Genomic DNA, 21,801 nt, shown 5'->3' with positions numbered 1-21,801 from the left:
CCTTGACCATCTCCGAAATATTCTAACCATTAATGGTCACAATAACAACCCCATGGGCGTTATCTCAAGGTTCCCACCAAGGACACATGCACCAATGGCTTCTCCTCATAATGGAGGCCATTACAAATGTGCACCAAACATCGATGTGAGATACATGTTGAACTTGAGGAGTGTATACTAACATCCCCCCTCAATGTCTGCCCGAAGATAGATTATGTTCTTGGACTAACGCCAAGTCTTGATGAAGATGCCAAGTGAGTTGGACCTTCCCAAGAGCCTTGGTGAATATGTCGGTGCAGATATGGTCCATAGAACAATACTCCAACTCCACTATCTCATCCTTAATCAGCTCTCGCACATAATGATACTAAGCATGAAATACAGGGTTTTTGGTAATAGCCATGCAACTTTAGTTATCACATTGCAAGGCTGTAGCCCCACTAATTTGAACTTCGATGTCCACTAAAATCCTCCTCAACCATAATACTTCACAAGGAGCTAAACAAGCTACCTTGTACTTAGCTTTTGTAGAAGAAAGTGCCACTGTAGACTACTTCTTGATGGTTCAAGAGACAGCACCAGAACCAAGTGAAAAATAGTATCTAGAAACCAATTTCTTGGAATCACAATCCCCTTCCCAATCTGAATTAAAGTAACCCATATGAGTGTCACCTACACTATAAGTGGTGTCGTACTCAAGAGTACCTCTGATGTACCTAATTACTTACATCCCTTGCTTCCAATGATGTGTAGCACAAGAGTACCTCAAATATACCTACGTACTCACATCCCTTACTTCCAATGACTCTCTTGTACCTGCTCAAAACACTAACTGTGAAACTGATATCAAGTCTAGTGTTAGTGAGAAAATTAAACTCCCCATCAGCTTCTTATACTTCATGATGTCTACTAATTGTGAAGAATCTTTTGTAGAAAGGTTCACCTCCTAGGCATTGGCACAGGTTTATAGTCGGTCATCCCAAATGTTATGAGAATCTCCCAGGCATAATTTAGCAGTGATATGAAGATCTTGCCTGACTCATGCTAGTCCTTAATATGCATAAGACCCAAGTCTATCATCTCAAACTCATGGCTTAGTATATCCATTGTCTGTTGGATCATTTCTTCATTGTCACCTATGTTATTTAAGGCATCTACATATAGGACAACCAAAGCAATCTTTTTGTGCCTTTTTATAACATATAAGAAGTTAGCATATAAGCATTTCTAGTAGTAAACCCAATCTTTTTGAAAAATTGGTCTATCCTATGATACCATGTCCTTGGGGCCTCTTTCAGCTTGCACAATGCCTTTTTCATCCTGCAAACTTTGTTTTCTGATCCAAGCATCTCAAAACCTGGTTGCTGAGCTACATATACCTCCTTCTTGAGATGTCCATTGAAAAATGTTGATTTAACATTCATGTGAAAAATTGACCACTGTTTATAAGCATCCAAGGCAAAGACACGTGCACTAATGGCTTCTCCTCATAATGGGAGCCGTTACAAATGTGCACCAAAACATCGATGCGAGATACCTCATAAGAGGCAGGCATTAAGTGTATACTAACAAATCCTTCTCACCCATATTAGATTTTTCCTCACTGGGCTTCCTCCACCTAAGACCTTCCACTTTGCACCTCCTAGCAAAATGTCCAAAACTTCCACAATGAAAGCATACCTCCCTATAAAGGCCCCAAAGGACATTTCTAAAGTATATATGGATCCTAGATCACCTAAGAGAGAATTGAGAGTATCTCTAAAGGTATTTCATGATAAGCACACTTTATGGAAGGGTATTAAGGGATATACAATGGCCTACCCATTTGCCTAGCTAGATCTCCCAAAGTAGGCCAGAGATAAGGGGGGAGATCTACGAACTCAACCCAAATAGGGAAATCTTCAAGAAGGTTCTCAAATAGAGAATCCCAAGGTAAGACATGAATGGGGAGCTTTGCCATTAGTTTACCCATTGAGAATCATTGAACAACATAATATGGAATCCCCTTTCCAAATAAAATGAATGAGACATAACCTTTATCCCTAGAGCCTCTTTCTCTAACCACTAAATTAAATGATCTTTACTCATACAAAACATAAGTGCGTTATTGGCCGCCGTAAAAACCCAATTTGTCTATCCACAAACTCTTACTCTATAAGTAGATAAATACATGGTCCTCTCATCAACAATAGCATCAATTTGGCTTGCATGTAGATCTCTCTCATTCTTCATCAACAATATTTGTTTGACTTGCATGTGGAGCTATGCATCACACCTATGCATGCTTTGGCATAAGCATGTTTTGTTCAACATCATCAAGAGTAGTAGAGAAGGATTTACTTTGCTTTGAGGGGCCAACTCCTTCCTCTTTCCATGATGTATTGTGTTTCATCTCTTTAATTGGATGCAGAATATCATCCCACAAAGAATCTCCCCACCTAGCCTCCATCTTCCCCAGTTGTCTCTGTATACCACCTTGCACGATAGCATGCTACACATCTTAGTTGCTAGGTATGTAAACACATGGAGTTTAGTGATAGGAAGACTAAGAGCGAGGTCTTTACCAAGCTAAGCCACAAAAAAGATTGGTTGAATGAGCAAGGGGTATATGTGCATACGAGAGATAAACCATCCCTTGATAGTCCTCAAGGCGGTGCTAGAGTAATATACAAGTGACACTTTTTGAATTGCAAATATGTGCATATTTAGTAGCCACTACTAGGCAATTTTGCTCATCATACTAGCCATTTCCCCTACACTTTGCATGGAGCATGGAAAAGACACGGGAGTGGATGAGTGGACAAGGGCAAGATTTTGACTCATTTGCAAATGACACTTTCTGAATTGCAAATGGTGCATACATTGTAGCCAACAGCTACTAGGCAATCTTGCTCATCCCACAAGCCATTTCCATTACACTTCGCATGGAGCATGGAGAGGACGCTAGATTGGATAAGTGGATGAGAGCAAGATTTTGACTCATTCAATAAAGAGTCTCTTCTCTAACGCCAAACTTTAAAAAAAAATAAAAAAAATAAAAAAAATAAAGAGTCTCTTTTGAGCTGTGAACGTGCATATGTAAGAAAGTAGAAGATGAGACGATCTCAAAGGGGTGTTCTCGAGATGAGTGCAATATGAGTGCCCAAAGGTTCACATATGGTGCATTTTAGGATATATCACATTTTAGGATATATCATATGGGCTGGCTTAGCCGGTGACAGGATGAAGCGACCGGGTTTTCCCGGTGCTTCGATCCGTCGCGTCCTCTCTCCTGTTGGACCTCCATAACGTAAATTGATGCAGTAAACCACCCTAATTTCGTCACATGAAACCCGGTTTACACTTATTGGCGCACAGACGATGCCCTAATCTCGTCTGAGAATCCCTAATCTCGTCTCTCCGGAGCAGCATTGGATACCGACAGCTTGCGGTAAATAATACAATTGAAATAAGAAAATTTGTGGAAAAAAAAATACACACTCGTAATGGGAATGTGTGAGTTCACAAGTATCTGCTTTCCTGACCTGTGGATTTGATTACCATGGCCATAACTTCACAGGTGAAAGCAGCAAAAATCAAACACAGTGCACTTGCTTAGCAAGGTATGAGTATTTTGTACAGTTCAAATGCACTCTATATGTAACCATTATGTTATGCAGTTTGCTTACATAGCTCACCTTACAGTATCTTTCACCTTGTTCCAGTATGCCGAAATCCGTGGTTGCAAGCCTAATCCCAGGGCACTTTATTGTGAATGGCAAGCTATGGATGGGTAGGTACCTGCATTCAACTCAATGCGAAGTTCAAATCTCATATTTTGACATTTATTGAACACACACACACACCACACATTTTTTGAACATGTGCACAAGATTATACATAAGGATGTTTCACCCACATCACACATTTTTTGAACATATGTGCAAGATCATACATAAGGATGCTTCATGCATGTACTACATGTTTGATGTGTGTGAGAAATTGAGAATGTGTGTATTTCTCTATGTGCACGTGCAGGTGGCACACCACCCTACCCACCAAAGCATGCATATGCATGCATCCACATGTGTGTGTTCACATGTACGCGCACTCACGAGTGCACACTTGCACATCCCTTCATGATGAGTCACCAGAGGCACAAGGTTTTTGGGCTCTTCAACGGTTTCAGGTGTCCTAGGGTCTGAAACATTTCCCAAACAGGACCTAACCTTTCACCTTTTTTGGGCCCAAATTCCTGAGGTTTTGGCCTGCCATGCAATCAAGGAAGCCTTTGCATTGGGTGTGATTTTCTGTATAAGGAAGTTTCATTACTATTTTTGCCTGTCCATAAAGAAGGGGGACGGCATGTGATAGTGAAGTTTTTCACTTTCTTGTTCTTTCCTTTGCTCTATCTCTTTTTTCCTTGGGGATTTTTCTTCCTTCTTCTAGTAGTATATCCTTCTGTAAGTCGGTACATAAGCTGTGCCCGAGGGTGGTTAAGACTCAAGAACCCACCCAATGGCGGTATGGAAGATGCCTCGGGGGAGCGCTAGCGGGTGCTCGAACTCAGGACCGCTCATTCTCGAGTCGAGCGCCTTCACACACATCCTCTTGAAATTTTGGGCATGAGCGGGGAGATATGGGGGGACTCCTTGTCCACAAGCTTAGGCAGGAGTGATCTCCCCTGTTTTGTGGGATTAGGAAGGAAGAGTAAGGAGGTTTACAGACTTACCCAGCCCCTCAAGGACGGGGTCGTGGGAAGATCGATCCCAGCCATCAAATCGGGTTGCATTATTTCACGGAACGCAACCCTATAACCGTCATGATCATGACAGATCAGTGCACGGAACTCATTAATTTCTGCAGTGCTGAGTGGTCAGAATCGGCTGCAATTGCCTGTCATTATCAAGGGCAGAATTTGAAATGTTGAAATCCGGTCCATCCACCTGTCTCTATCTTATCTGATGGCTGGTAAAGGCCAGCAAGAGGTTTCCCAGTCGAAAACCAGCTCATGGTTGCCGCCGCTCTCTGGGTTTCTTCCCGGGAAAGGCCTCTTGCTGGCCTTTCCCTACTCCATGATTTTTTTAGAGGAAAGAGGAAGGTTGCTCTCCTGTTTTCTTTGTTTCTTATGCGTCTGGCGTGCTGCTCCCTCAAAAATGCAGTTTTGTTTCTGTTTCCGTTTCACCATTCTCCATGACTATGGAACTCAGTGACACTCACCGACAAAAAGTACCAATACCGACAGACTTCATTATGAGAATCACCAAATACGCATGCACACACGAACATGTCCGTGGATGCACACACACAGGCACATGGACACTTCTTTTTGCTCAGAATTATGTAATTATAATCAAGTCATTAGATAGATGAACAAATCTCTCTCTCTCAGTTATGAAACTCTTTCTGTCTATAACATATTTTACACGCACTTTTATTTACATACACATGACTATGTATAGACACATGCTTTTTTATGCATGTAGGATATACATGTCTTTCACAGTTGCTTTAGTAATGGAAAATTTTCTTATGTTGAATCATACACTAATTTTGTGATATTTAGGTGCATGGTATGATGGTACTTTTATAACCCTGTGCATGATCATGACGACGTGTTTCAGTGACCGAAAGGTACATCTTGCACTCACTTATCGGAGCTGGGTCGTACGGTGAGGTGTGCAGAGCAACAGACCTTCGCATGAAACAGACTGTAGCGCTTAAGGTGAAATCGTCAGCACGATAATCTTGCCTTTTCACATACAAAAGACTTTAGTTCATATCTGCTGTTGTGACCACCTTGTGTTGCTGCCAAGTTTTTGTGTACACACACATACCCCCTCCATCCCCCCCACACACGTGCAAGCATGTTTACACAATACACGCATGCTTGCAAGTTGTACATATGATCTATGCACGCATGTGGATATCGGTGGGACCTCCTTGAGTTGCTGCCAAGTGTGTGCACGTGTGTACACATACACTGACCACCTTGAGTTGCTGCCGGCATATGCACCCACAACGTATCCACGCACACGCAGGCCGTACGTGTGTGTATGTATGCATGTGTGTATCCAAGCCACACGAGTGCACGTATTTGTTTTCTCTTGTTGCCGTTGCCGCTTAACCTGCTAAATTAAAGTGAATATATATTGACATTGTCACTCGTGTTCCTTTGCAGAAGGTACCGGACATTTTATGCAACCCCGTGCTGGCCAAACGCGTACTACGTGAAGTATGCATAATGCGCCGCTTGGCACATCCATATATCATCACTTGTAAGAAGACTTGTTGTGATCGTGATCGTGTGTGTGTGCATGTGTTTCCCAAAGGCAGTCTGTGATTAGTCTTTCTGTGGTTCTTCTTTGATTGGGCATCATCAATGATGATCTAGAAGAGATTAGTGTTTCTGTGGTTCTTCTTTGCTTGGGCATCATCAATGATGATCTAGAAGAGAGCAATTAGGCGTGAGTGGAACATGACCGTGTGTGTAGGTGTGCAACTCAATTGGCCATGTGTGGAAGTGACACTGAGAGTACTGTGTGGTAAAGAGTGAACATTCATCCATTGTATTTCCATTTCCATGAGTAAAGCAAATAATCTGCAAGGGAGGAGGGGGGAACCTGAGTCCTGACTATTGGGTGTCATTACTTTAAATAAAATGATTATTGTGCATGGTTACATTGTTAAGTAACCATTTCTGCTAGATGCTCTGACATTACACCAAGAAAGAAAAGACTACCAGGATAAAGTCTGATTTTTTTTTTGTGGCATCTAGACTACTTGTTGATCCCTTGTACTACTGGATGAGATTAATAACCTAGCTTCATATACTTTGGAAAGGTGGGGTGCGGCTCCTAATGAAAGACCATTGAGCTTGGCAATGAGCTTCTGTAGGCAAAAGATCACAGAAATCTACTGCTGAAATGCTATGCAAAGGCGAACCCTGAAGTGCACCAGTGGGTCCTTTTTTGGTAGTGTTCTGGTGGCCTGCAAAATGGTTTGCGTGTTGCTTGGGTCATCATTCAGTTTGGTCAGTGGCCCAAGTTTTTCAACCCACCTAATTGCTCGGCCTGCTTCGCCCCCCAAATTCAGGCTCACAAATGCAAGGTTGCCCACCAACAGATCTACTTCCAACAATCTTCCCTCAATTATAGTAATGGCATAGCAATGTGAGATGCACCTAGACTGGACTATGGAAGCGTGTGCATGTGAATTGGGCTGAGGGGTTGTAAGACTAGTGCAATGAATGTGGGTTCAGCTCACACCGCAGACACTGCTATGTGTATATGCAAGTGGGTCAGATTCTCCCCATCAAAACTACGGCTGCTGTCAGCTCTACGTGCTCATGTGGATTGCCTTCTCAAGAGCTGAAAAGACCCAATCAAGGTTGGTATCACAGCCTATAAAATGTGCAAATTTTCCTTTCTGGCATCCCATGCTTGTGTTGACTGAATGTTAGGGATAGTGCCCTTTGGAATCGGGAGTGCTTGAATCGGGTTTGGGGAAAGCACTCTCAGGTTTTTTTGTATTACTCGGTCCTGGCTGCAGTTTATCATGGATGTAGGGACAGTGATGGCTGCATTGGCTGGCATACAAGAACAGCTAGGGTTTACCAGCGCGAGTCTGGTGCAGCAAGTGGAGGAGTTGGAAGCCCTCCAGCAAGAATGCCAGTCCGAATCTCTCAAAGACCCACCCTGCCCGGTACTTCTGTTACTGCCGAGCATCTCCTGCAAGAAGACCATGCCTTGGACCAAGATGCAGAGCAGCCAGCTCATGCTAGCTGAGCGGCCTGGAAGCCGTCACTCAGAGCATCATGCAAGTAGGCACGAGAACGACCATTCTCATTGGAGTGAGAGGTGCCATTGACCATCTCCTTCATGGACTCCTTTACTGGAATCTCTGGACAGTTTCCATTCCCCTTCTCTGGCTCTCCGACAGGAAATTATGAACAAGGTCCTCTGCCTCTCAGATTACCAACAAGATCCACTGCCTCTTCTCCGGCTCTCCGACAGGAAATTACCAACAAGGTCCACTGCCTCTTAGAGCTCCGGATTCAGCCTTTGTTGTTGCCCGCCAGATTATGATGACCTCAGGCAGGAGGTTAATTAAGCAATGGTTTTCCTCTGTGCAGTACGTTGAGCGACTGGCAGAGCATGGTCCTGGTAGAGCCATGGCTTGGACTTTCACGAAAGCTGGCATGGGAGTCACCATTTGCAACGTGGCCATGAACACCACCGCTAGTCTCCCTAATGAGATTCTTCTTCATCATTTTCTAGTCCCTCGTCCTGTTCTTTCTCACCATCTCCTTGGCGGGTTTCCCGCATTTATTTGATGGGCTTCAGCCCTGTTACAGCTCGCGCAAACCCCGACGTTCAACCCTCCCAAGTTCAACGCAAAGCTTGATGGTGAGACAATCACCAATTGGGTTTGGAAGATGACCACCACATTGGAGGCCATAGGCAGTTGGATTTGTTCCAGCTACACATTGTCCGCCGTTATTGTCCGCCGTCCGGACTGCTTTGACCGGTGTTGTCTTGTTCTGGTGGGGCAACTACTTGAAGCACCACATGGTGTGGACGTGGGAGGACTACTGTCAGGACGTACTTAAAAGATCTACTCTTGTTGAATTAGGCACAGCTTGAAGAAGCAATGGGAGAGTCTCGCACAAAAGAAGGGTGAGGCGGTAACTGACTACCCAATATGCTTCAAGATCTACTCTTGCTGAATTAGACACAGCTTGAAGAAGCAATGGGAGAGTCTCGCACAAAAGAAGGGTGAGGCGGTAACTGACACCCAATCCCCTTCAGGAAGCTGCTACCTATGCTCTGCTAGAACATATGGACCTTGAAGCAATAGACATGTTTGTGGATAGTTTGAAGCCATCCTTGCACATGAAGCTCATGCACATCGACCCTGGAATCTCTTGGATGTGGTTTGTATTGCTGCGATCCTGAAGACTTGGAGGGTCTAAGCCGGGCAGATAGAACGAGTGTTCAATAGCAGGGATGAATAGGCTGGAAGGGTAGTATAGGGTAGTATACGGGGCACATTGGGCTGCAGTTGGCTGGGTGGACGGCTGTTAAGACTGGTCGACCAACTTTTGGGGCTTTATAAAAGAATCCCTAACCCTCTACGTAAAATTTTCAATTGATCTGCACTCAAGGTCTCTCTGTGCATCAGCCTATAGGGGATTGGAGAGAAAAGGAGACAATTTGCAGCCAATGTTTCCTTGAACATTTGGGATTTGTAGCAACTTGGGTTGAGATTACAAATGGTTAATCATCTTCAGGAAATAGATTACTGTACACTTAGTACAAGAATTAGAGTAGGATATTTGTGAATGTTAGTCCTCCGTTTACAGCTTCCTGTGTATGTTGCCTGCCTATTTGGGTAGAATCAGAAGAACGTTAGGGTTTGGGAAGAGTTTGTCGATTCACAGTTCTTGGCCTTGTTAGTGGATGGAGCACATGCAGTCCCACAACGACAAGCTCCGGTAGGAGTTCATCATGGCTTAACAAGGCCGATTGCCTCTTGGAGCTTTGGACTTAGCCTCCGTTGCTACACGTAGGAGGATGGCGACCTTGAGTGGGGTGGAGCTGGGGGCTCCCTCGTGCATGTTATGTACTTAGGCTAACTTGAGGGTTAGATTGGTTAATTTTTGGGTTAGGAGGTCCAAAAGATTAGTAAAGCAAGCTCGATTATAGTGACAAAGGCTCATAAGTTAATAATACCATAAGTTATAGCTATTTATAACTCATAAGTGACTATACAAGTGGGATGAGCCTATAGAGTGGATATATTATTATTGTCATGTGACAAGATGTATGTGCCTAGACCCTGGATGCAACCACTCTTGATTGTTCATGATGGTCCCTCACGGCAGGTCCTTGTGGTATGGACACCAGGGTTGATTGGTGTGGGTTTCTATGGATCCACTCTAAATTGTTCATGAACAGGTCCTTGTGGTATGGGACACTAGGGTTGACTGGTGTGGGTTTCTATGGACGGAGCTTTTTTCCCATGCTCTGGGAGATCCTTTGTGTATGGGATCTATGGTTGGGTGGTGAGTTAGCCTGCATAACCTTAATCTAGATTAATCGTGTGTTTGTCTTTTGTTTAGGAGATCTTGGAAGAATCCAACCCTGGGAATCCTTGATAGTCTGCATTAGAGCTACCCTAAACTAGCGGAGGATAAAGGTGTGATGCACAAAGCATATATATATATATATATTTGCAAGAAAGAGACTTCTATTAAGTATGAAAAAGACATTCAAAAATCACGGCTGTAAGCCGGAAAAGAATAGAATCACCCCAATATGTAAGGTGATTTCAACCATTGAGGAGCATCATGATGCCATGAGAGACCTGTGGGACTAGAGGAGAAGAAAATGCCATGGTCCCACTCCCTCATAAATATAACGCGCTTTGCCTGCGCAGAACGAGATGACCTCTGAATATGAGCCCAAGTAGCCATGAGAGTATGGATGATGTCACCCCATATAGTACTAATGCAGTGAGACCCAAAAAATTGTACACCCTTAGTAGCCTCCGTGCATCTAGCTCTCCAGATTTGCCATGCTATAATACTGGCAACAATCTCCGAACTGGTGTCAATCCTCTGTCTGAGAGGTGTATAATCAGAGTGAGGGACATCCTGCAATAAACCATGCTGGGCAATAGCTCTACGAATGAAAATAGCAGAGTTTGTACTGATAGAATGTGCAGCGGAAGAAGGGAAAGTGGAAACACAGGAGAGAGAGAGAGAGAGAGAGAGAGAGAGAGAGAGAGAGAGAGAGAGAGAGAGAGAGAGAGATGGAGAGGAAACACAGGTGAGAACCTGCTCTCAATATCATCACCAGAAGGAATACATGTCCCGAGCAAGAGGGGAGAACCTCGTAAGTGAGGGACTGCAGCTAGACAAGCTAGGCAAGCAATGAAATACGAGGGAGGCATGCTGGCTATATATACCTCTACATGAAGGCAGCCGACTGGTGATAAATATCTCCACGACTGGGAAAAATACCCAAGACCATAAATGGGGAATAAATATGGGTAAAATACACCAGCCCCTCAGACTAACATGGTCAGCCCTAGAGGCTAAAATAGGACACCAAATAGGAAGCTAGCAAGTAGGGGATGATATCTAACACCCCCTCTGAGCACCGGAAGCCAGAGACGCCGTCCTCGATCAAAGATGAAAGACTGCAGAAACAGGTACCAAGAAAGCTCCACAAGCAATCTCCTTAGCAACTCAGCTACAAAAGCAACAGAACAAGCTGCCAGGTACACCGCTCCTCTGGAAGAAAACAACCATGTAGGTTGCGACGTGCTACTCCAAATAATGGTTCCAAACCTAAGTGTAAGAACACTCCCCGAAGTCGAATGTCGTGTATCTAGCCTGGAGAAGGTATGAAAAACCTCGTAACCAACCAAGATTAGATCCTGTAGATAATCAATCCTGGGAGAAGCAAACTGCTCCTCATTGGAACCCTCAAAAGAAATAGAGTCAATTTGCTCCAACTCTGTACCAAGAGTAGCCAAATGCTGTATAAAAGCATCCTCTGAAAAGGTCGGCATCGCAAGATGTAAAGACTCTGTAGAAAAGATGGAGTCCATCTGCTCAAACTCCATAACATGAGTTGCCCAATGCTGTACATAAGTACACGCCACTGAGGTGGGCATCGCAAGATGAAAGGACTCCACATCTCCCTCTGAAAAAAGATATTGTCGGACTGATATAAGTCCAACCTGGAAGTACCACTGTGCCCGAGGCACGGTTAGCAACCACAGATCCAAAGCATCCCACTGGGTCCAAAAAACCATCCTCCAAAACAACAAGCCAGCAGAACTGGCAGGGGGAGGGGCATCCTCAGAAGCATCACAAAGGGATGAAGAGATAGACTCCTCACAGTGAGGAAAGGAAGCAGGAATATAAACTGCAATGGCAATAAAGTCCTCAAAAGCATCACAGATAGCAGAAGACTGTTCCAGAAGTAGAACCAAATCCCAAGAATCAGCAACAGATAAAAGATCCATGTGAAAGGATCACACCGCAAAAGGGCAAAACACCCTCCTTGTTTTGCAAATACTGCAAAGAACACAAGCTCGGACAAAATAAACTCTACTCAGGATCTCTCAAAAGATCACTGCTCTCCTCAAATAACTGTAAACTCCTATCAAAGAAGAAAGTCTCCACAGATACAACATAGCTCCCGAAACTGATCCTCAAGTGAAGTAGCTGGAGAAGGGCCCCCTCTGAGTGTAGAAAACTCATGTGGGAAGCAAAACGCAGCCAAAACACTGCTATCCAGCAAAAAAAAGCACTCCACCGCCAACAGAAGGCAAGGAACATGTCGAAACCGGGAAACCGTGTAGGCCAGGAACAAAACACAAGTAGAGATGCTCCAAAATCAGCAAAACGCTGACTGAAATCTGAAATTCAGAATCCTCCTCAAGTACCAAACTGCCTCCAAAGCCACAATCCAAACAAGAAACCCCCTCTGAAAGTGATCTGTGTCCACTGGAGAAGAAAACGCAGCCAAACAAGGGCTACAAACCTGAAAATTCAGGCCAACCAGTGTCCACACCTCCTATGAGGAAAAACGCTGAAGAGAAGGTACCTTCGGGTCCAACAGATGAAGCCCAAGTGAAGGTAGAGCTGCCAGCAAAATCGGTTCAGAAAAACGCAGCAACCATGGCTGCAAATCTGAAAACGCAGAGGTATAAGGGGCTGAATATGGAAATGCTGAAGCCTCAAATCAAGAAATGCTGTAGAGAACAATCAGGGGGTGGGAGGGATGGCACAAGATAACCAGAAAGGATAGGCAAAAGGGAGCCTAGAGAGCTCCAAGATCAGGGCTGGGAAAGCAAGCCCAAACAGGCCAAAAACGCAGCCTGTTTGGGACAGCTACGTTGCTGTCCAGACCTGAAAAAAAAAAAAGCCTGAGAACCCCTGGAAGGTGCTGCCAAGAAGGATAGGTATGCTGTCCAGAAAAAACACCCTTGTTAGGCTGCCAAGAAGCTGCAAACTGACGCCCTGAAGAGAGGAAACTGTAGCCCATTGAATGGGTATCAATCAGCCCTTGAAGAAACGCAAGCTTCAACGCATGAACACAAAGACGTAGATCTGTCCAATCTGTCCATGGGCGGAAAAACGCAGATATGAAGAGGTAGAGGAGGGAGCATCCAACGCTGAAAATCATCGGCGCTCTGAAACAATGATAGAATGTACAGCGGAAGAAGGGAAAGTGGAAACACAGGGCACAGAGAGAGAGAGAGAGAGAGAGAGAGAGAGAGAGAGAGAGAGAGAGAGAGAAAGATTTTATTAACGTCTTCCAAAAGACCGAACTCGGCCTATGAGACAAATCGGTGTACCTGTATGGGATATCCTCTGTCATCCCAACAAAATGAAAAAGTACTGAACTAAAAAGCTGAATCTGGGTGTGCAATAAGTACAGTGAGTGGGGGAGGGGATGGAGCTCTACTACTAGGAGAATGCAAAGCTATATGCATGGAGTATACAATCATGATATGCAACCTAGCTAGCTCCATCCTGTATCATACTGGGGGTATAAAATGGTATACATCAATGAAGGGGGTGTCCACAGCTCCCTGAAGAACATGCCTGAATCAAGCCAGTCGCTCCGCACCCTCTGTGAAACTGAGCTCTGATCTCGTATAGACGTGGTGTCCGAAAGCCAGGTGTCCTCTGTCTCCTGGGGGCTCTGAGTGTCTCTGCTCTCTGGAGAGTAATTCCCTGCCGTGTAGGGGCTGGGAGTGGGATGGATCTCTGGAAAAATGTAGTAATCTGTGTCTGTCGTCCCCCCTCTGGAGCTGTCTGAGCCTGTAATGATGTCTCTCTGTGACGCTGTATGTCTAGAATGAATCTCCCCAATATGCGCTGGTCTGCTGCCTCAAAGATCTGGCGTAGGAAATGTGGCTCTCTAAATAAAATGGGATATCTCTCTCTGATGGCTGTGTATGCTCTGCATCTGCATACATTATGCTCCTCACTCTCCACCTCCTCTCTGCACAATCTGCATACCCTCTCCTCTCGGGGGATCCGTGCTGCTCTGCCAGTCTCGATCTCCAATCGATGTGATGAAACTCTAAGCTGACCACCATGTATCTAGGCCTCTCTATAAATCCATCATCAGTGATACTCATGAGGTGATCTCTGTAGTATAGCATCTGCGGTGGAAGAGGCTGTGTAGGCGATACCCATGTCTCTCGTGTATAGAGCTGCCATAGGTCCTGTCTCAATACTGTGTTCCTCTCACTATGAGAGAGACGGATATGTGGTGCATCCCTGTCATAGTGGAATGGTGGTAGATGATCTATGTCTAGGCCATGCTGTGAGAACCAATGTGTGACCTGTGCATACCATGATCCTCTGTCTCCTGCCTCAGCCAGCTGTCTAGATTCCTCAAAAGCTCTGTATGACAATCTGTCGTGTGGCATCTCTCTGAATCTGTCTAGCAGGCATATAGCCTGGAATATGGCCTCTACCATCATAGGAGGCGCAGCAAACTCTGCTCGGATAATGTTATGAGGTATTGACGGTTTCCTGCGTATCATGCGTGCCATCATGAGGGCCTGTGCTCTCTCTATCTGTGTCCAGCAATGGGTAGCAAGGCCTGGCGCCCATACCGCTGCTCCATACATCAGTGCCGGTGTGACTAACGTGTCAAATAGCCACCCCTTCGTCCGGAGCTCCTCAAAATGCGCCTGGTGGCAGTCTCTCTAGCATAGCCAATGCTGCATATCCCCATGTCAAGCCCAAAAACCTGCTCATATAATGCATAGATGCCCCATGTCATATCAGCTGGTATGCCAAGAGACTACAGGCGCTGAAAGAGCCTCTCTCGTGGTACCGTGTCAAATGCCTTGCGGAAATCCACAAAGCAGCAATAGAGCTTTCTCTTCCTCACTCTGGCCTGATCAATCATACATCTCAAAGTGAATACATGGTCAGTGGTAGAGAAAGCTCTCCTGAAGCCTGCCTGCCCTGATGAACGTAAACTTGCTCGCTTAGCATATAAGCTAAGCTCTTGCTCCAACACTGCACCATAGAGTTTGGCCAACACGTGGCCAACCATAACCGTCCTGTAGTTGCTTGGATCGAGCATATCCCCTGTTTTGTGAATCGGCACAATGGTGTGCATCGTCCACTCCGCAGGCAAACCCTATGCTAGTGCCCTGTTAAACAGGTGTGCAAGAAAAGGAGCCAAAGAATCTACTGCATATATGAGATGCTCACCCTGCAGGCCCATATGGTTGGCGGCCCGTCCATGGTGTCCTCTGATGCCCGACTAGCCCCTATCTCCTCTGGATCCACAGGGTGGAGGATCTCCATGTCATCATAGTCATACACCTCACACTGTCTGCTCTGTGTGTGGGCATTGAAGTCGCCCGTATGAAATACTTCCCCTAGTGTAGAATAATGCATAATCTCCTTTGACAGACAAGTGTATGGCGAGGCTCCTGTCTCCTCCTCCTGTGGCATGTCCTCTGTAATGACATAGGAGGATCCTGATGGAGGAAAGTAACATAGGGCTATGTATATAACCATGTCCTGTGAGAGCTGTAAGCTGATCCACATGTATCTGGCCTTTGGATCCTATGCTACCACTCTCAGTCTCCCCTGTAGCTCCCGTCTGAATAGAACTGCTACTCCCCCCGACCCTCTCGAGGTACCGTGGCGTGTGGTCCTCCTCTATGCTGACTCCCAGTGGAATCCCTCTGCTCGACGTAGCCCTCTCTCTGGGCTCTGATGTGTCTTTGTCAGAAGTATGAGGTCTCTCCCCACCATAACATGCTCTAGTCGTCCAAGCTGCACCCATAGTGAACCATTACAGTTCCATACTGCCATGTGTATCTCTGTCAATGGCCTGGTCTGTGTCCCATAGGCCCCAAACCGCTAATCCATGGGCCGGCCATCAATGATGACCCGACCATCTCGGTAGAAGGCCTTCTTGCCTTCTCTCCTCGCGTGTAAGACTCGTGGCATGCAAGCTCTCCTATGCTCAAGCTGCATCCTCGTGAGATCATCATCCAAGAAAATAGGAGCTCCCTCTAAACCTCGTAGTATGACCCTCTTCCTCATGAAGGTGAGTCTCTCCGTCTCTCCTGCAAACTGTAGGATGAGGGCTCGCTTGCGTGTTGAGTCTTTCCCGGCTCTCCATGCTTTGGTGAAGGGGAGAGGGTCCTCTTCCCTGTAGCCTAGCTTCATGCATAGAAGCTGTCCATCTTTCTCGGGAGTGGAGTTGGGTGTGTCGAGAGAGAGAGAGAGATGGAGAGGAAACACATGTGAGAACCTGCTCTCAATATCATCACCAAAAGGAATACATGTCCCGAGCAAGAGGGGAGAACCTCGTAAGTGAGGGACTGCAGCTAGACAAGCTAGGCAAGCAATGAAATATGAGGGAGGCATGCCGGCTATGTATACCTCTACATGAAGGCAGCCGACTGGTGATAAATATCTACTGGGAAAAATACCCAGGACCATAAATGGGGAATAAATATGGGTAAAATACATGTGAGGGGTGATCAGCCCCTCTCAGACTAACATGGTCAGTCCTAGAGGCTAAAATAGGACACCGAATAGGAAGCCAGCAAGTAGGGGATGATATCTAACATGTACCACTGCTCTCGTAAAAAAGCTCACATGCATGGCGCGGCCACTCAATTTGCCTATAAGTTGGGCTATAGAAACCCAAATCTGCTGTGCAATACTGCATCCCCATAAACAATGCCGCACAGTCTCAGAATTTACTGCACATCTAGGGCAGGTAGGTGCTACACCGAAAACCGATCTCCACTGATTGGTGGGGAGACCATGTAAAAATAACCAAAAGAAATGAGAGATCTGGCTCCTTCTGTATGAATGCCAAAGCCTATGTCAATATGTGCGTTGTATCACTGGAGAGATATCATAACTCTCCCAATGAGGCCTAAGAGTAGGAATCCTATGCATTTGGAGTGAGGAGAAGCCTGGCATTCCGGACCATGAAACTAAAAAAGGGAAGGCTTTTTAATGGATCGAAAGCATCAATCCACTCCCACTCTCCTGGATCCCATTGAAGATATCTGATAGGACTACCACCATATAGCCACAAACACCAAGAGCCATGAGTCACTATCTGTGGAGAAGGGTCAATGAATCAATGCTTCCCCGAACGACCAACAATCCTCACTGGACTAAGCCTAGTATCTGTGTCACCATTTGACCATCCAATTTGTCCACCCGTGCTTTCTTATCATCCATGTATGTACATTGGACTGGTGTCCATGGCAGTTGTATATGCCGGGGATTGATGCCACTCATGTGATACTGTGGACTTGGCTTTCTGTTGGGACTTGTGCCTCTGTGTACATGCCCGGAAATGCCTGGTGGATTGGTGTTCCATTGGGTTTGGTACTTCGTGTACTTGCCTGGAGCACGTCTATTTTGGTATAGTCTCATGAACGGGGATTGTCCATACCAATGCTGCATTGCATAGCATCTTTATGTGCTTGCTTGCAATTGAAATTGCATGGTGTTTTCATGCTTGCTTGACCAATGTGTAGTTCCGGGTAAGGGGACGGCCGCCCGCAAACCGTGCGTGTGAAACTGTCCTGCTGACATGGTTATGTGGCATGTGATAGGTGGTAAGTATTGGTCATAAACCTGGCCTTAGGAGTTAGTACTAATTTATAAGTGAGTGTGTATACACTTCATTAAGTTTTGGGTGACCAAAACTCACTTATAAATTATGACCAGCCCGGTGTTCACACACACTGATGTCCCAAGGTGGACATAACCCAATGTCCACCGCCCAGACCTTATCCCCTTTGTACAAAGGAAGTAACCAGCCATGTGTCCACTCTAGCTAGCTCCACAAAGCACCTACCTGCCACCTACACTGGACAACTCACCACCTCACTCCTCCTCCTCTCTCTAGAGATTGGCGCCTCCTTCATGAGGATTGTTGGGTTGCATTTTCTGCACTCTCTCCTTCCCAACTCCATTTCCAAGCTTGCTAAGGTGTTTCTCAAGCTTCCAAGAGTGTTTCCGAATGCTAATCACTCTCCTACATGCTCCCAATGATTGAAATTCAGCAAAACAGCTCTCTTTATTGCTGTAATTTTTGGTCTTTTTGCTGAAAACCCTAATTTTAGCCCTCCTTTTTCAAGTTGAACCATAGGGGAAGCTTTCCCAAGGTTCCCTTCATCCTATGGAAGACTTTTGTCGCGCGAAGAAATGCGACAAATCGAAGATCTCAATACTCCAAGGACTTCCATCGCGAAGACTTCCGCTATCATCGACTCTACTTGCTATTGGTAAAAACTTTTATGCTTAAATATGGAAGCAAGTAGCAGGAGGGAGGAACCGGATTACAAGATCACATACCCTGTGTAGTGTTCTCTTGTCCTACGTGCTCTCTTGCATATTGTTGCTACCATGTGTTGGTGGAACAATAGAGAGCAGATGGTAGGGAACATGGGCACTTGAGAGGGTAGCGTGGATTGCAAGCACTTGAGAGGGTAGCGTGGATTGCAAGTCTACATCGGCAACCACTTGTTTGCAATACTGTATTCATATGCATTGGTATGGAAATCTGGTCAGAAATTCTCATGACACTATGTACTTGATTCTCCCAAGATCAATATACTTTATTTGAGGGAGGGGTCGGCCGTTCGGGTTCATTGTGTGTCTCTTGTCAATTCAGCAATTTACTTCTTGTATTTGAGCAAGTGTCCATCAAATCTTAGTGTATTTAAGTGTATTGATTAGCATTGTGTTCAACCAAGTTACATTGGTATCAGAGCATACGGTTCTCTTTCACTTGTATCGTGAGAAACGATCACCGTGAACACTAGCTATCTCTACACTTAGAACATTATGGACAGCCATACAATGAATGTTGGAGATGCTAACACAAGAGGCAGGGACAATGAAATGCATGCCTCCAATGCTTTACAGGATGAGCAAACTCATGTGGTGCACAATAGGGAACATGAATATGTGGGACAGTCGTCCCGTGGCAAAGAAAAGATGCAAGAAGAAGAGTCCATAGTCTTGAGGGCTGAACTTACTCATATGCAGGCTCTTCTCCATGCGCAACAAGAAGAATTGAATCTCTACTGCTGCGAGGATCCATTGGTACATGACCGTTTGAAGGCCCAGAAAGCTTAATCTTATATGGATCATGCAATGGCAATGATTGCTCAAGAGTTGCACATGCAACCGAGGGATGCAGCACGTGCATACTTGGCTCGTACCGAGGATGCCTATGCAGAAAAGGCAACCATCCCAATGTCTTGGAATCCCCACAGGTGCCCGAACAAGAACTTATGTCTAAGAGGATGAATCTCCATACAATGGGAGAGGAACAATCAGTGACTTCACACCATGCAGGAATACCTTATGTAGCCTATGAAGGATACAATCTTTATGGTAGTGGTCAAAATGTATATCAAATGCCATTTCCGGCTGAAAATGTGCATGCACAACATATGCAACATGGGCTGCAATTTTCTGTTGGTGAAGGTATTCCGCGTATCTCTCATGCCACTCATACCTTTGAGTGTGCTCGTGAGGGAGAAGCTATGGCTGAAAATGTATCAATGCATGTTGAGGGGCTAGCCATGCCTCATGCTTACAGGGCATATGTATCTATGCCTTATGCATCACCTTTTGGTCCTAAAATGATGCCAGTCACAGGGGTCGTCCCTATGGACAAACATGGGGGAAAACATGTTGAGATGCAGGCACATGCATCAAAGTCTCGTGACTTCACCGCCACCGCCACCGCCACCGAGCAATTGGAACTCAAATCGAGTCGATCCAATAAGGCTAAACTCTCATTTCAAGGCAAAGAGAGGGCTGTCCAAAACCTGCAAAATAATGGACAGTGTAACTCGGGGCGGCAGTGCCCGGGGGACTAGTACAGCAGGTACAGTGGTTGGTACAGTAAGTACAGAAGCTGGTACAATCGGTACAATGGGTGGTACAGTAAGTACAAGGATTGGTACAGCTAGTACAATGGCTGGTATAGCAAGTACAAAGGCTGGTACAACAAGTACAATGGCTAGAAATCATAATAAATGATTAAATACCCTTGCCTTCAGTATTTCTTCGCGAAGCCTCCAAAACAGTCCCCAACAGCCGGTATTCTTTATGGGCAGTCTTCAAGAGAGAGAGAAAGAGAGTAGCCATCATTAGGGCAGCCTGTAACGGTGGTAGAGGCTAGTGTGCAGCAAGAGAACCTCCATTAATGAAGAGAGAGGGCTCCAATTTATAGATTTGGGCCTCCCATGAGCTAAAATGGCAAGAGAAGGCTACAATGACAAGTGTGTTAGACATCATCCCCTACTTGATGGCTTCCTATTTGGTGTCCTATCTTAGCCTCTAGGGCTGACCATGTTAGTCAGAGGGGCTGGTCACCCCTCACTCATATTTTACTCATATTTATTCCCCATTTTATGGTCTTGGGATTTTCCCTAGTCGTGGAGGTATTTATCACTAGTCGGCTGCCTTCATGTAGAGGTATATATAGCCGGCATGCCTCCCTCATATTTTACTGCTTGCATTGCTTGCCTAGCTTGTCTAGCTGCAGTCCCTCACTTACGAGGTTCTCCCCTCTTGCTCGGGACATGTATTTCTTTTGGTGATGATATTGAGAGCAGGTTCTCACATGTGTTTCCTCCCCATCTCTCTCTCTCTCCACATTATAGGGATGGTCACATCTACATTGATGGGAAGAGGGTCGAATAGCGCCATCTGGCCTATGAGACACGGAGGAAACAACATGAAGACAAAGAGATACACATAGCAATTTGGAACTGTAATGGAGTCCTATGGACACATCCAGGGAGACTTGAGGAGGTGATGGAGGGCCGGGATATCATCTTGATGACAGAGACACATGAGAGCCCGGAGAGGGGCTTACCACGGGTTGAGGGTTATCAATGGGAGTCAGCTCACCGACAGGGGATGAGACAGGACACCTCCCGAGGTTCAGGAGGTATTGCAGTGCTTTTCAGACATGGGTTACATGAGCATGTTCGAGTCGTAGCACGAGACTCGGAGGCGAGATACATGTGGGTTAGCTTACGCCTCTCGGAGACCAGATGGATTTATATCGCCCTTTCCTACTTTCCTCCGAAGGGGTCGCGGTTTGCCACCACCGAGGAGCCGGGTAGAGGAGAGGCTAGTGAGTCTCCATACTCTGTCTTATCTGAGGAGATCTTACACTATTCGACACTGGGAGAAGTCTTCTTGATGGGGGACTTCAATGCACGGACTCAGAGCAGACAGTGCGAGATCTATGACTTTGAGGATCCCTTGAGACTAGAGCCGCTAGCCACAGAGGATACAAGGACCACTCAGATCTCCGCTGATGGAGGAGCTGACAGCACTGGATATGGGCAACATTTGCTGGAGCTTGGGGCCCGACACCATCTCGTTATTTATAACGGGATGACTCAGTGGCCAGATTCAGGTGGGTTGACTTGCTTTCCAGTGGGAGGCGGCAGTAGTACAGTGGATTATGTGATGGGATCCCGGGAGGCAACAGATATGGTGTCTCACTTCACCGTACCACCATGCCCCATTGGGGCGGATCATACATACCTATCCCTCACTTTCAGGAGCTTACTGGAGACCCACCCACCCATCATACAGCCACCACGCACTATTTTTCACTTCACTCAGGACCTAGCCGAGATGTACGACTATCATGTTCATGATCAGCTATTTGCCTTAGATCCATCGGCACCCATGGCCATACTCACCTCCCAGCTTTCATATGTACTGCACTCCGCAGCCGAGAGGAG

General features: G+C 45.8%; 1 protein-coding gene across 7 annotated transcripts in view; it reads left to right on the top strand.

The window, feature by feature from the left end:
• Positions 1-3,178: 3,178 nt before the first annotated feature.
• LOC147634098 (mitogen-activated protein kinase HOG1-like) overlaps positions 3,179-21,801 on the top strand; it is an 89,390-nt gene continuing 70,767 nt past the window's right edge. For 3 of the 7 annotated variants that reach the window (XM_086805209.1, XM_086805208.1, XM_086805206.1), the window contains exons 1-5: positions 3,179-3,430; positions 3,560-3,602; positions 3,705-3,772; positions 5,604-5,704; positions 6,161-6,257. In XM_086805209.1, the coding sequence (XP_086661335.1) occupies positions 3,706-3,772; positions 5,604-5,704; positions 6,161-6,257 (265 nt within the window). In that variant the 5' untranslated portion in view covers positions 3,179-3,430; positions 3,560-3,602; position 3,705. Of the gene's footprint in view, positions 3,431-3,559; positions 3,603-3,684; positions 3,773-5,603; positions 5,705-6,160; positions 6,258-21,801 lie in introns of all 7 variants that reach the window. The other 4 variants (XM_086805213.1, XM_086805207.1, XM_086805210.1 and 1 more) reach the window with 3 other exon arrangements.

This window comes from Cibotium barometz, chromosome 11, assembly GCF_041138505.1.
Source record: "Cibotium barometz isolate CiBa-2024 chromosome 11, ASM4113850v1, whole genome shotgun sequence".
In the NCBI taxonomy this organism is placed as follows: Eukaryota; Viridiplantae; Streptophyta; class Polypodiopsida; order Cyatheales; family Cibotiaceae; genus Cibotium; species Cibotium barometz.
Note: the sequence above shows the minus strand (reverse complement) of the source record. Positions and strands in the feature narration are given on the sequence as shown.